Source organism: Pelodiscus sinensis, chromosome 5, assembly GCF_049634645.1.
Source record: "Pelodiscus sinensis isolate JC-2024 chromosome 5, ASM4963464v1, whole genome shotgun sequence".
In the NCBI taxonomy this organism is placed as follows: domain Eukaryota; kingdom Metazoa; phylum Chordata; order Testudines; family Trionychidae; genus Pelodiscus; species Pelodiscus sinensis.
Window position 1 is genome coordinate 35,514,904 of NC_134715.1, and position 12,337 is coordinate 35,527,240.

Genomic DNA, 12,337 nt, shown 5'->3' on the forward strand with positions numbered 1-12,337 from the left:
CCCAAGATCACATTTTAAATCTCCAAACAGGTGAAGATCTACCACCCCACCCCTTCCTTGAAGCCTCGCCCTCTCTATTCTTCTCCTGTCCATCACTTGCTATCCCCAGCCCTTACTTACACACTCTGATAAACAGTTTATTTTTAAATTATGCAATATATAACATTAAAATCACGTGTTTATAGTTATGAAATAAATGGTCTGTTTTTTATTCATGCTATTTAAATCTAAAATGAAGCATTTATAATTATACATTTTGTGGGGACGGAGTTCTGCAGCTGGGAGCAGGGAAGAGGGAACAGGGTGCTGGGAGGGCAGAGGACAGGGTTCTGTAGCAGGGGACAGAGTGCCAGTGGGGACAGGAATAGGGACAGAGTCCTGTAGCTGGGAACAGGAGACTGGGGACAGAGTTCGGGGAGTGGGGAACGGGGAGTGGGGACAGAGTTCTGTGGCTGGGGACAGGGGAGTGGGGACAGCGTTCGGGGAGTGGGTATGGGAGTGGGGACAGCGTTCTGTAGCTGGGGACAGGGGAGTGGGGACAGCGTTCTGTGGCTGGAGACAGGGGAGTGGGGACAGAGTTCGGGGAGTGGGGACAGCGTTCTGTAGCTGGGGACAGGAGAGTGGGGACAGAGTTCGGAGAGTGGGGACAGAGTTCTGTGGCTGGGGACAGGGGAGTGGGGACAGAGTTTGGGGAGTGGGGATGGGAGTGGGGACAGAGTTCGGAGAGTGGGGACAGGGGAGTGGGGACAGAGTTCTGTGGCTGGGGACAGGGGAGTGGGGACAGCATTCAGGGAGTGGGGACGGGAGTGGGGACAGCGTTCTGTGGCTGGAGACAGGGGAGTGGGGACAGAGTTGTGTAGCTGGGGACAGGAGAGTAGAGACAGAATTTGGGCAGTGGGGACAGAATTCGGGGAGTGGGGACAGAGTTCTGTGGCTGGGGAATGGGGGCTGAAGAGTGGGGTGCCAGTGGAGGCAGAGAGTCCCCTACATCTGCCTCCTCCCAGGATTCCCCCAGAGGGAAACCAGCGCATGCCTGCCCCGAGGCCGACCCCCCAGCGGTGCAGGGAATCCCCCAGCGCGCACACGCCTGCCCCTGGGCCGACCTCTCCCCCGGCGCAGGGAAGTCCCGCGCGTGTGCCTGCCCCGGGGCCGACCACTCTCCCCCACCGGCGCAGGGAAGTCCCGCGCGTGCCTGTCACGGGGCTGACTCAACCCTCCTATGCGGTGCAAGGAGCCGATGCTCCCTCCCGTAGTACACCCAGCAGAGCAGCTAGCGCTACTTTGGAATCTCCGGAAGTGGCGCTAAGCTGCCCCAGGACTTCTGTCCATCCCCGGGAAGCCTACACTACCTCCATTTTCACTTGAGGTAGGTAGTGGGACTTATCGGGGGTGGGAGGGAAATGGGGGCAGGGCGGACAGGACGCTTCGCGATTGACTGGTCGAGGCCTCGCGATCAACCGGTCGATCGCGATTGACCTGTTGGTGACCACGGCTCTAGACACTCTCTTTCGAAAATGCAGTTTGCATTCAATAGTGCCTTTTTTTGAAAGGGGGGGGCAGCCACTGGCCGCAGCCGGAGTCCAAGGGGCCGCACCTCTGGCAGGCACTCCCTCGAGTTGCTAGTAGAAGCCAGGCGGGGGGAATAGCTGGGAGCCACCCTTCGTGCCCGGCTTCTGCACGCAGCCAGAGGCTCCCGGCCCCCACTCCTCCTGGATTTTGCACACTACCACAGGCTCCTAGCACCAATTGTGGCCCTGCCTCCCAGTCACTCCCCTGCCCCCGCCAAGCTTCCATCCAGCGCCCAGCCAGGAATTCAGAAAATACCAGACATTGCACATGTCCAGTATTCTCTGAATTTTTCTACTGGACAGACGGTGCAAATACTGGACTGTCCGGTAGAAAACCGGACACCTGGCAACCCTAGCTTTGGCTCTGGAAGGGTGGGAAATAAAGACAGAGTTAAGGGGGCCGAAGCTGGGAACCTGCATGTGGGACTGGGAGCAGAGCTCCCAGAGCAGGCTGGTGGCAGCTGGGACTCTATGTGTGAATTCCAGGAGCAGGGCTGTGAACTGAGAGCCAGGCACAGGGCTGGTGGCAGCCAGGACCCCACATGTAGGACTAGAAACGGAGCCCCAGATGTAGGTCTAGCAGCAGCTGGGGCCTTGAGTGTATTGCCGGGAACAGAGCCCCAGGCACAAGTCCTGAAGCAGGGACTGCAGATGCAGGTCCAGGAGTAGAGCTCTGGGCACAAGGAAAACAGAGCCAGGACCCTGGACAGGGGGTGGCAGGTGGGACCCCCACAAAAACTGGGAGTGACTCAGCACCTCCTGCGTTCCTAATTCCCAGGGTTAGGGCCCTCTTGGCAAATATCCTAAAGAGATCATATGAACAGAACATCCTATTGACGTTCCAGAAAGCCCTTAGAGGGACATACCACAGAAGCAGTAGGAGTGGGAAGAGAGCCACTAGCCACCCCTTGGGCACTCAAGGATGAGTAGAACCTTCCCAATGGATGTTGAGAATGTGAGCTAGAGACCAGGGAGAGGATTCTGGGAGGAAGGAGAGCATGGAATATTTCCATGACAGTAAAAAGATTATTATGCACTGAGCATGAGCCAAACTGAACAGCGATATTCAGTCTGTAAACACCATTTTGGACCAAATCCTATTGCATCCCCTCCATGCAGCTCTACTTCCTTATTGCAATTATACCACTAGTGTCTAGATACAAACTGATTTTGCAAATCCTCCAGTGATCTGAACTGACCTAAAAAATAAAAATAAAACACAAAAAAGCCATTGGTGCATGTCTGTACTACTGGACCCACAGACATGCACCAATGTCTATGAACAGCATATCAATAAGTAGTGAGGACCTTTTAAGGTGGAAATATCTCTCTCTGACACAAACACTCACACAGTTATTGAGCTACCAATAAAGGCTAAAAGTTAGCTGGCCTAAACCCAGTATTATAGCCTAGAAGGAAATGTTTATGGATTCATAACATTTTTTTGGAGTCAGCAGTCACACAACTGATTATCCAAATAGCACAATATGATGGAATCCAGAGAGACGCAGGGCTTCCTAAATGAAAATCTGTCTGACCTCTATGTTGTCCCATATGTGGTATAATAGAGGTTATACATTGTTTCCTATTTGAGGCAAAATCCAATTTGATGCAATCAGTATGCTGAGAGGCTATAAATGTGAGTTATATTGAGGCATCTTCATATGGTGACAGATTTACCTAGTCATTTTCCGTTACTATTTCTGGCCTTTATTTGCTGCATGACCCAATAGTTTTAGAATATCAGGAGCCTGCTTTTGATTTCAAACTCCTCTTATAGTACTTGATGCTTTGTAGTTTATTGAGGGCATCTAGTATGTCTATTAATTACCAAAAAGTTTTGCTACATTACAGTCAAATATTAAAAATGAATAATATGTCACTATATCAGACGACTCTGAAATAGTTTCCACTGAAATTAACAGTGTGTCACTGGGGCATCCAGTACTAAAAGGGGGAACTCGGTTACAGTAAAGTTGATAATCCCTTTCAGGGAACCTATAAAACAGAAGGGCTGTGTCTAGACTGGCCAGTTTTTCCAGATAATCAGCCGCTTTTCCGGAAAAATTTGCCAGCTGTCTACACTGACTGCTTGAATTTCCGCAAAAGCACTGACGATCTCATGTAAGATTGTCAGTGTTTTTGCGGAAATACTGTGCTGCTCCCGTTCGGAAAAAAGGGCCAGTGTAGACAGCCCAGATTTGTTTTGCGCAAAAAAGCCCCGATCACGAAAATGGCGATTCAGGCTTTTTTGCGGAAAAGCACGTCTAGATTGGCACGGACGCTTTTCCGCAAAAAGTGCTTTTGTGGAAAAGCGTCTGTGCCAATCTAGACGCTCTGTTCCGAAAATGCTTTTAACGGAAAACTTTTCCGTTAAAAGCATTTCCGGAAAATCATGCCAGTCTAGACATAGCCAAGAGGAGAAAGAGGAATAAATAGAACAAATGAAGATATAGTCTGACATGTAGGGTTAGAGGAGCTAAAGTAAGATTCTGCAAACAGAAAACTCCTATTTTAAAATATATAGACTGATCTAATGCTGTACTGAGCACCAGGAATTGCACAGACTTCAGTGGGAGTTAAAAGCACTAAGCACTTCAAAGGGATGAGCCTTTAAAATATAACACAGGATGAGCCTTTAAAATATAACTGCTTAATGGCACTTAAAAACAAGGAATTTCCTTTAAAGCAAGTATTTAAAGCATCCATTGATCTCTGCCAACCCTGTATATGCTACTTGTCTTCTTGGATAGTAAATTCTTTGGGGGCAGGGACCTATGCAAGAGGACAACACCTAACACAGTTTGAATACTAGGAGAATGGATTAAAAGTTCTCATTTCAGCACCAAGCCCTTGTTCTATAGTCAAACATAAAATAGGAAGTATACATCCTAGAAGTTTGAGATGATTCAAGCATCTGTCTGGAAACATATGTTTTTTATAGCTGGGTATACAGGTTAGGAATGGCATAGGTCAAAGATTTAAGAATAGCTGTAGCAGACTCATAGAATAAAATCTTACTGCAGTAATATAGTTGCTCTTATGTCCTAATGCTACTGCAGGGGGTTAAAAGAGGTACAAAAACCTTTGTATTTAAAATGTTTGAGAAATTCTGTTACCTAAATCTACCTACTAACAGATACTGCAGGTATTTTTTATGGGGAAGACACAATATGTACTTCCATTTAAATATGAAAATTTCTTTGGCAGTTGTACTTACAACAGCTTATGTTCTTGAACTATTTTTTGTGTGTGTCTGTGTATATATGTGCAGATCATCCAATGGACTAAACGAAAGCTTGAGTCCAGAAACAGAAAACAAAAAGCATGATAAAATAAAGAATGAGGACTATAGGGAGAGTACCACACTGCAAATCAGAACAGCCACGCAAATGCCCCAGAAAGAATTCTACATCACAGAAATACACAGTGACACATCCCATGGAGCAGAGGAGAGTGACTTTTCTGTGACAAAACAAGAAAAGGAGACAATGCAGTGCCACAAAATTACTCCTAAAGTGATAGAAACTTCTAGAGTACTCTTGACAGATGAAGCTGCTTTCAAAGAGAATACAAAAGAAAGAAGGCCAGGCACTGTGGTTGAGCTGCAGTTGTCCCTCTCACATGACAGACACAAGGACACCAGTGCTTCTGAAATTAGTCTCCTAGGAGCTGAAAAATGTACCCCTTCAGAAACCAGACCCAGCGTGCAAGAAGATGGGACTAGCCCGGTAACAGCAGTCCCCCTGTGTGAAAAAGAGGCCACTGTCCAGTGGTCAAGCAAAACATTCCAGATTGCTAGTGGCAAAGAGGTCAAGGTGATCCAAGGATCAGAGGCAGGCGATCCATCTCTCCCCAGGGTGGAAGTGATCCTAGACTGCTCTAACAGGGAGAAGGAAGTATCCAGGTCTCTAGCTGAAAAGGGGTGTGTTGCTTCTCAAGTGGAAGGAGGGCAGTCAGAAGCACCTCCTTCTGTAGTCTCCTTTGGAATCTCATCAGAAGGCACCGAGCAGGGAGAAGACGACCAGCACTCAGAAAGAGATCACAGCAGACCTCACAAGCACAGGGCAAGGCACGCAAGTAAGTATGTCGCATCTAAATCATTTGCATAGACTCGAGGGTAAATTTTGTAACGTGAAACAGCTTTTCAGAACCATGCCTGCATTACTAAATATTTTAAAGGGATTCTTTTCAAGTGTTCTATCTCCCTGCCCCGTTTTTAAAAACTGATCTTTCTGTTTAAGCTTCATATGTCTTTTTAAAACAACAAAATTGCAAAGGCTTCAGCCCATGTGTCTAACCATGCTTTAACAGTGCAGTAGTAGACTACTTTACTTTATTTTACAGACTATTTACTTTTAAAAGTGATATCTCACATTGTGAAACTAAAAGTAGCTGAATTTCCAGGGAGGTAAATTGTGCTGGACTTCTAACATGCACTACAAGGATGATTTTGTAAAATGTTAACCAAATAAGCAAGGTCATCTCTTGAACGTGGTCGCGTGTTCTAGATTTCTCCATTTATAGCAAAATCTGTGCGTCTTCAACTGCATCTTTAAAAATCAAAGCTATGCCACTGCTGTTAAAAGTAGCTATGAATAAAGAAGGCTAATAGGAAAGCTTGATGATGCCTGCAGAAGTCAGTTTGACAGACACCAGCATGTGTATTACTGGCTAGTTATATGATCCTTTGAGTTTTGTAAGTCTTCTCTAGACTCTAAAGTGAATTCAGTATTTTTCTGCCTTCCAAATCCAGAGGTCAGGCTCAAAATCTAAGGAGTTTAACTAAAAAACCGAAAAAGTGATTTAATCCAACACTGGTTTAAAAAGAGACATTTATACATAGTTATTCATTTATTTGGGTCATTTCTAATGCTTGTTTGTTCTTTTCCGACCATGTCAAGCATTCTGCTCAGGGATTTAATCACAGTATGGCAACGGTGCTTGAATGCATGCAATGATATAGTGTAGCAATGAGCTATTTTATATGCAGTGTTGGAATAGGTCTGCTAACCCATTGCTAATTCCTTAGTAAGCGTATTTTTAGAATGATAACCATTTGCATCCTTATTGGCATGTGGGTTAAGCTGTTACTTACGCTTTAAGTATCTGTATGTAATCCACATATTTATGGCATATTAAGTGGCATATAAAAGAAGAGTGTACATGCATTACATTTTGGCAATGAAGTTAGCAGCAACTGTAGGACAGTGTCAGTTCTGCAGTGCTCTGGCTGTCTAATAAGTTGGGGGAAGTGTGAGGCAACTCCTGTTTAATACAGAATGAACTATCATTGGCAACAAAACTTACTTCTATTACACTTTTTCTGTTTAGGACAAATATTTTGCCTTTTCCCCTTCCCATATAATATATGAATTATTTTGAATCAATTGACAGAACTTTAAATTTTAAATCAACTGTACCTGAAGGATAAACACTAGTTATACATGGATAAATATTGATGGAATGATAAAAATATTTTAAGACCTTCTTGATGACTCTAAGTACCAATGACATACGTAGATACAAATATTTGCTTCAAGCAGCAAGTATGTTGAATATAAAACAAACATGTTTTGTGAAGCAAAAAGCTATTAATATGTTGTTTAAGACTTTAAACTAGACCAGATAAGCTTTATGAAGTTCTAAATTCTTTAACAGGGGTATTTCTCTGCAAATAGCAATTTGATTACATTTAGTGGAGCAAGCAATTTTTCTTCATTTAAACCTTCTTTTGAATCTGCTGGGTACACCAGATGTAAACAAGCTGTAAAAATATTTGCTAAGAGAACATTTTAATTTATTCTTTCCCCCAAAATCAGATCTGCAAATCCTCTTCCACAAGTGTAGTTCAAGCTGATTGATAGTATCCTTATTTGAAGCTTTGTGTATAAGTAAGGATTACTCATGAGTTAGATTTGCAGAATCAGGTCCATAATGTAGCAGCTCCCCTAATCTCCAAAAAATGAGTTTAGTTCTACAGCCCTTACTCTGACAAACTCCTCTGGTGACTTCACTAACAGTTTTGCCTATATAAGAAAAGAGCAGAGGATTTCAAAATTATGTCCTGTAGAAGTTTTGCTGGATTGGACCCATGTTCTATAATCTTTTATAGTTTTCTGTGAAAACTATGGCTCTGGTTATGCTCACATCCATATAATGGTAAAATTATACTTGTCTTCAACAAAAGAAGAGTGAGGTTCCTTTTTTTTCTGGTATGTTTGAAAGGATCAGTAATTATAGTAAGCTTTACATACATTTATTTAACAAGGTTATTACATGTATATTAGATGTAAAAAAAATTCCTGTTTTACTACCATGCATAATATACTAGCAATCCCTTTTTACCCCCTTTTAAGTTAATTGGAATTGATCATTAATTTCAAAAGGAGTGGGACTGCACACTTGTTTAAAATTAAGAAAAGAATGTGTAGTAAGGCCAACTACAGTCCATGTAAATTATTAAGACAATTAATTTATGCATTAACAGATATATGGCAAGATAATATACTATACAATACTATTTAGGAGTTATTTATGCCATATTATGATGAATTACTTTTTCAGAAAACGCTTCCTTTTAAAGGTCTAAACCTGTTTGCACTAAACCCAATGCTTAAATTATCACCAACTTCAGTGGCAAGCAGGACTGAAATTATATCCATAGTTTATATGTATTTTTATGTGAGTTTGTAATTTAGTAAATATAAATGTATTATGTATAATATATAGCACATAAGAGATTTTACAAGTAGAATATTATAATGTGTGTAATGACAGAAATAGGTATGTGACACAAAAGTTCTTGTAAGTCGATCTAAGGAAATTCTGTAGAAAACTGTATTTTTTTTTAGGCATGTCTCACAAAGAATGATTGCTATGGAATTTGTTCCACAGTAGTTACTGCAGAAAAAGATTCATTGTAATCCCTTCTCTATAGATTTATATCTATATTCAAACACACATAGAAATACATGAAAATTATAGACATGAACTCAGTTCTGCTGCCAGGTAAGGTTCCAGTATTTAAAAAAGAAAAAAAAAAGACAGAATATATGCTGGAGAGCAGCACATTTAGGAAGCTATATTCCAGACAGAGGTTGCAATGCTTGTAGTCAGACAACTTCACATATTTCTGTGTAGTGTGTCACTTTAAATATGTCTTTTGATACTTCCCGTAGGACTTAGGCGGAGTCAAAGCCTGTCAGAGAAGCAGGTGAAAGAAGCCAAATCTAAATGTAAGAGCATTGCCCTGCTGCTGACGGCAGCTCCCAATCCCAATTCCAAGGGAGTGTTGATGTTCAAGAAGCGTCGCCAAAGAGCCAGGAAATACACTTTAGTCAGCTACGGCACTGGGGAACTAGAACGTGACGAAGAGGAGGGTGAAGAAGAGGAAGGTGAAGGTGACAAAGAAAACACTTTTGAGATAACTTTACTTGGAACAAGTGAGTCAGAAATAGATGAAGATTTCTTCTCTGACATTGACAAAGAAGGCCAGATTGTGACATTTGATTGGGATACTGGTCTGCTTGAGGTTGAAAAGAAACTAAAAGGTGGAGACGAGATGCAGATGCTGCCAGAGAGCAAGGGCAAGGGGGCACTCATGTTCGCCAAGCGACGGCAGAGAATGGATGAGATCACAGCTGAGCAAGAAGAGATGAAGCTGCATGGAATGCATGCAGAGGTACAAAGGGGAACCGCCCTAAAAGAAAGCTTCAAACAGGTGAGCTCCTCATCCTATCCAGTAAAGGAGGAAGCAACATCAAAAAAGCAGAGCTGCGTGAGCAAAAGCTACATAGAGGTGAGCCATAGTCATGGCAATATGGTCCAACAAAATGGCATTGGAGGAGCATCAGAATCTTATGATGCCCAAAAACTAACATCTTTAAACAGAACAGCTAAACCTTTCCCTGGGATTCAGAATCGAGCAGCAGCACCTTTTTCACCAACAAGAAATGTGACTAGCCCTCTCTCAGATTTACCAGCACCCCCTTCCTATTCCACAGTTAGCCCACTGCCTCAAGCTTTATATGCAGCAGTAGCAAGTCCAGTGGCCAGCAGACCTCAGACAGCTATTTGGTCACCAACAGAGTCAACAGAGCAGATAGCATCCAGAGATGAAAGGATTGCAGTGCCGGCCATAAGAACTGGGATATTACAAGAGGCAAAGAAAAGAAGCACTGCAAAGCCTATGTTTACTTTCAAAGAACCTCCAAAAGTGAGTCCTAACCCTGCCCTATTGTCACTTGTACAGAATAAAGAAGGCAAACGAAGTACTGGAGCTGGCTTTGAATCGGGACCTGAAGAAGACTACCTTAGTTTGGGAGCAGAAGCTTGTAATTTCATGCAGATTCAAGCATCAAAACAAAAGACCCCTCCTCCCGTTGCTCCAAAGCCCTCAGTCAAAGTCTCTCCTACTGCTGTAACTCCCATTTCACCAGTCTGGTCACCTCCAGCTGTGGCTTCTACCCAGCCACCTGCCTTCCCGACTCCAAACTCACCCCAAACAGCAGTTTCTGCACCAATCAAACTAACACAGCCTGCTCATCCTCCTCCTCGGCCTCCAAGTACTCTTAAGATAGCTGGTCCTTTTAAAGGACCTCAAGCAGCAGTATCAAAACAAAATTATACACCCAAAACACCTACTACACCAATTGGAAATATTGCACTTGCTGGAGGAATGGGGCCTGCCTTTGAGATGCCACCAGCTTTTAGTGGAAAAGGAGCACAGTTATTTGCCAAAAGGCAATCTCGGATGGAGAAGTATGTGGTAGACTCAGAAACTGTGCAGGCCCACATGGCTCGGGCCTCATCTCCAACTCCATCTTTACCTGCTTGTTGGAAGTATTCATCTAATGTTCGAGCACCTCCACCCGTTGCTTACAATCCCATCCAGTCCCCCTCTTACCCTCTTGCTGCTACCAAATCCCAATCTAAGTCACCTGCAGTTACCAAAAATACCAAAAGAAAACCTAAGAAAGCTCTCAGTGCGTTGGATGTCATGAAGCATCAGCCATATCAGCTTAATGCATCTTTATTTACTTTTCAACCTCCTTCTGCTACTAAGGAAGGCCTACCAACTAAGCAGTCCACAAAGTTCGACTCTGTGTCTGCCTCAAAACATGTTCTGCATTCAAGACCACTCAGTGCTGGTCCTTCTGCTAATGTCCAAGCATCTTCAGTGTACTCCGTACCAGCCTACAGTTCACAACCGTTGTTCCAGTCAAACGCTCCTACCCCTGTAAATGAATCCTACGAGCCTAGTGGTTACCCTTCATTTTCTAAGCAAGAATCAATCACATCCTCTATGTTTACTGCTCCAAGGCCCAAGTTCTCAGCTAAGAAAGTTGGTGTCACAGCTCAGGTGTGGAAACCATCAATCATTGAAGAGTAAATCTTGTAGTTGCAATGCAGTGTCCACTTTGCTTCCAATGAATTGTTTGCAGTGGTGATCTGGCGCACCAAAAGTGCCCATAGCAGTCCCTAGCTTACTTAATAACTTCACATGTATCTCCTCAAATCTGAGTCCAAAATATTTAAAAATTTTAAGTGAATCAAAATGGATATAAAATTAAGATGATACATACTTATGAATATTGTTTATACATATGATGCCCTGAATTGGACACATACTATTGTATTAAGTAAGCAGGATGCTCGGTTTTTTGCTTTAAGACAAAAACAAATATAACAGTGAGTAGTATCCCCTATATTTAAAAAAATTAGCCAACATACTGTTTTTCTGAAAGGTGCTTTGGTGGCTCAAAGGTTTGAGTAAAATTAAACATTTATTGAGCTTAGATTTATTTTTTTAAAGGTGCCTTATAATAATATCTATTACTAATGTAGCACATAGAATAGATACAGTTTTAGGCCCTGTTCTCCGGATCTTTACAGATGAACACTTGCGCCCCACACAGAGCCTCTTTGGCGTCAGTGGAAGATTGTGCATTGGCACAAGGATTCTTCCACAGGTTTCTGATTGCAGGATCAGGGCCTTAGTATGTAAGTTATGTGGATCAACTCTGATCCAAAATAATGAATTGCTTCTCTGATTTCACAGAGAATGTGCCATAAGGAATGTTGGAATATTTTGGAAAAAGACTGATTCAGAGGAAAACGGAAAGTGGCTGGAAAAAGGTGTTAAAATTTTTCCATTTTTAGGAAACTGAAATTTTACACTCCACCCCTCAAGAGCAGGCGTATTTTTAATAACCATTTGCCTTGTCACCAAAAAATAACTCATGACAAAAGCCAGTAAAGTAGGATTGTTGAACAGTTTAAGATGGATGATCTGGATTGTGCAGTTGTGATATGATGCAATAATTTCTCATGAAAGCTCAGTGACTAAGAATTGAAGGGATACATAATAAGTCTACTGATTTTTGCAACCAGACATGCCATATAAATCAGCATATAATGATGTCATAATGATTACCTCACTTTTCTGCTGGTATTGCACAGACATTTTCCTGTTTGCATTTTAGGCTTTATAATGCTTTTTCAACTGTTATTCTTTTTACTCTGTTCCTGCACTTTCACCCTTTACTTCATGTATTGTGGACCAGGAGGATCAAGGCAGTGCTACCATGCAAAACTCTTTTTACTCAGAGAGGGCCAGATTCTGCCATTTATAACCATGCTGAGTTATACCCCACTCCAGGTCAGATAGGCCAGTTGAAATCAAAAGGGACAGATTCTGACCCTGTTACTCATGCTGAGTAGCACTTTGCTCCTTAAGAGGTTCCATTGAAACCAGTAGAACCAGT

General features: G+C 42.8%; 1 protein-coding gene across 2 annotated transcripts in view; it reads left to right on the plus strand.

Annotated features, from left to right (window-relative positions):
- Positions 1 to 12,337, plus strand: part of SYNPO2 (synaptopodin 2) — a 110,433-nt gene that overhangs the window by 79,659 nt on the left and 18,437 nt on the right. For both annotated transcript variants that reach the window (XM_006112606.4, XM_025190685.2), the window contains exons 3-4: positions 4,843 to 5,648; positions 8,750 to 10,932. In XM_006112606.4, coding sequence (XP_006112668.1) covers positions 4,843 to 5,648; positions 8,750 to 10,932 — 2,989 coding nt within the window. The remainder of the gene's footprint in view (positions 1 to 4,842; positions 5,649 to 8,749; positions 10,933 to 12,337) is intronic.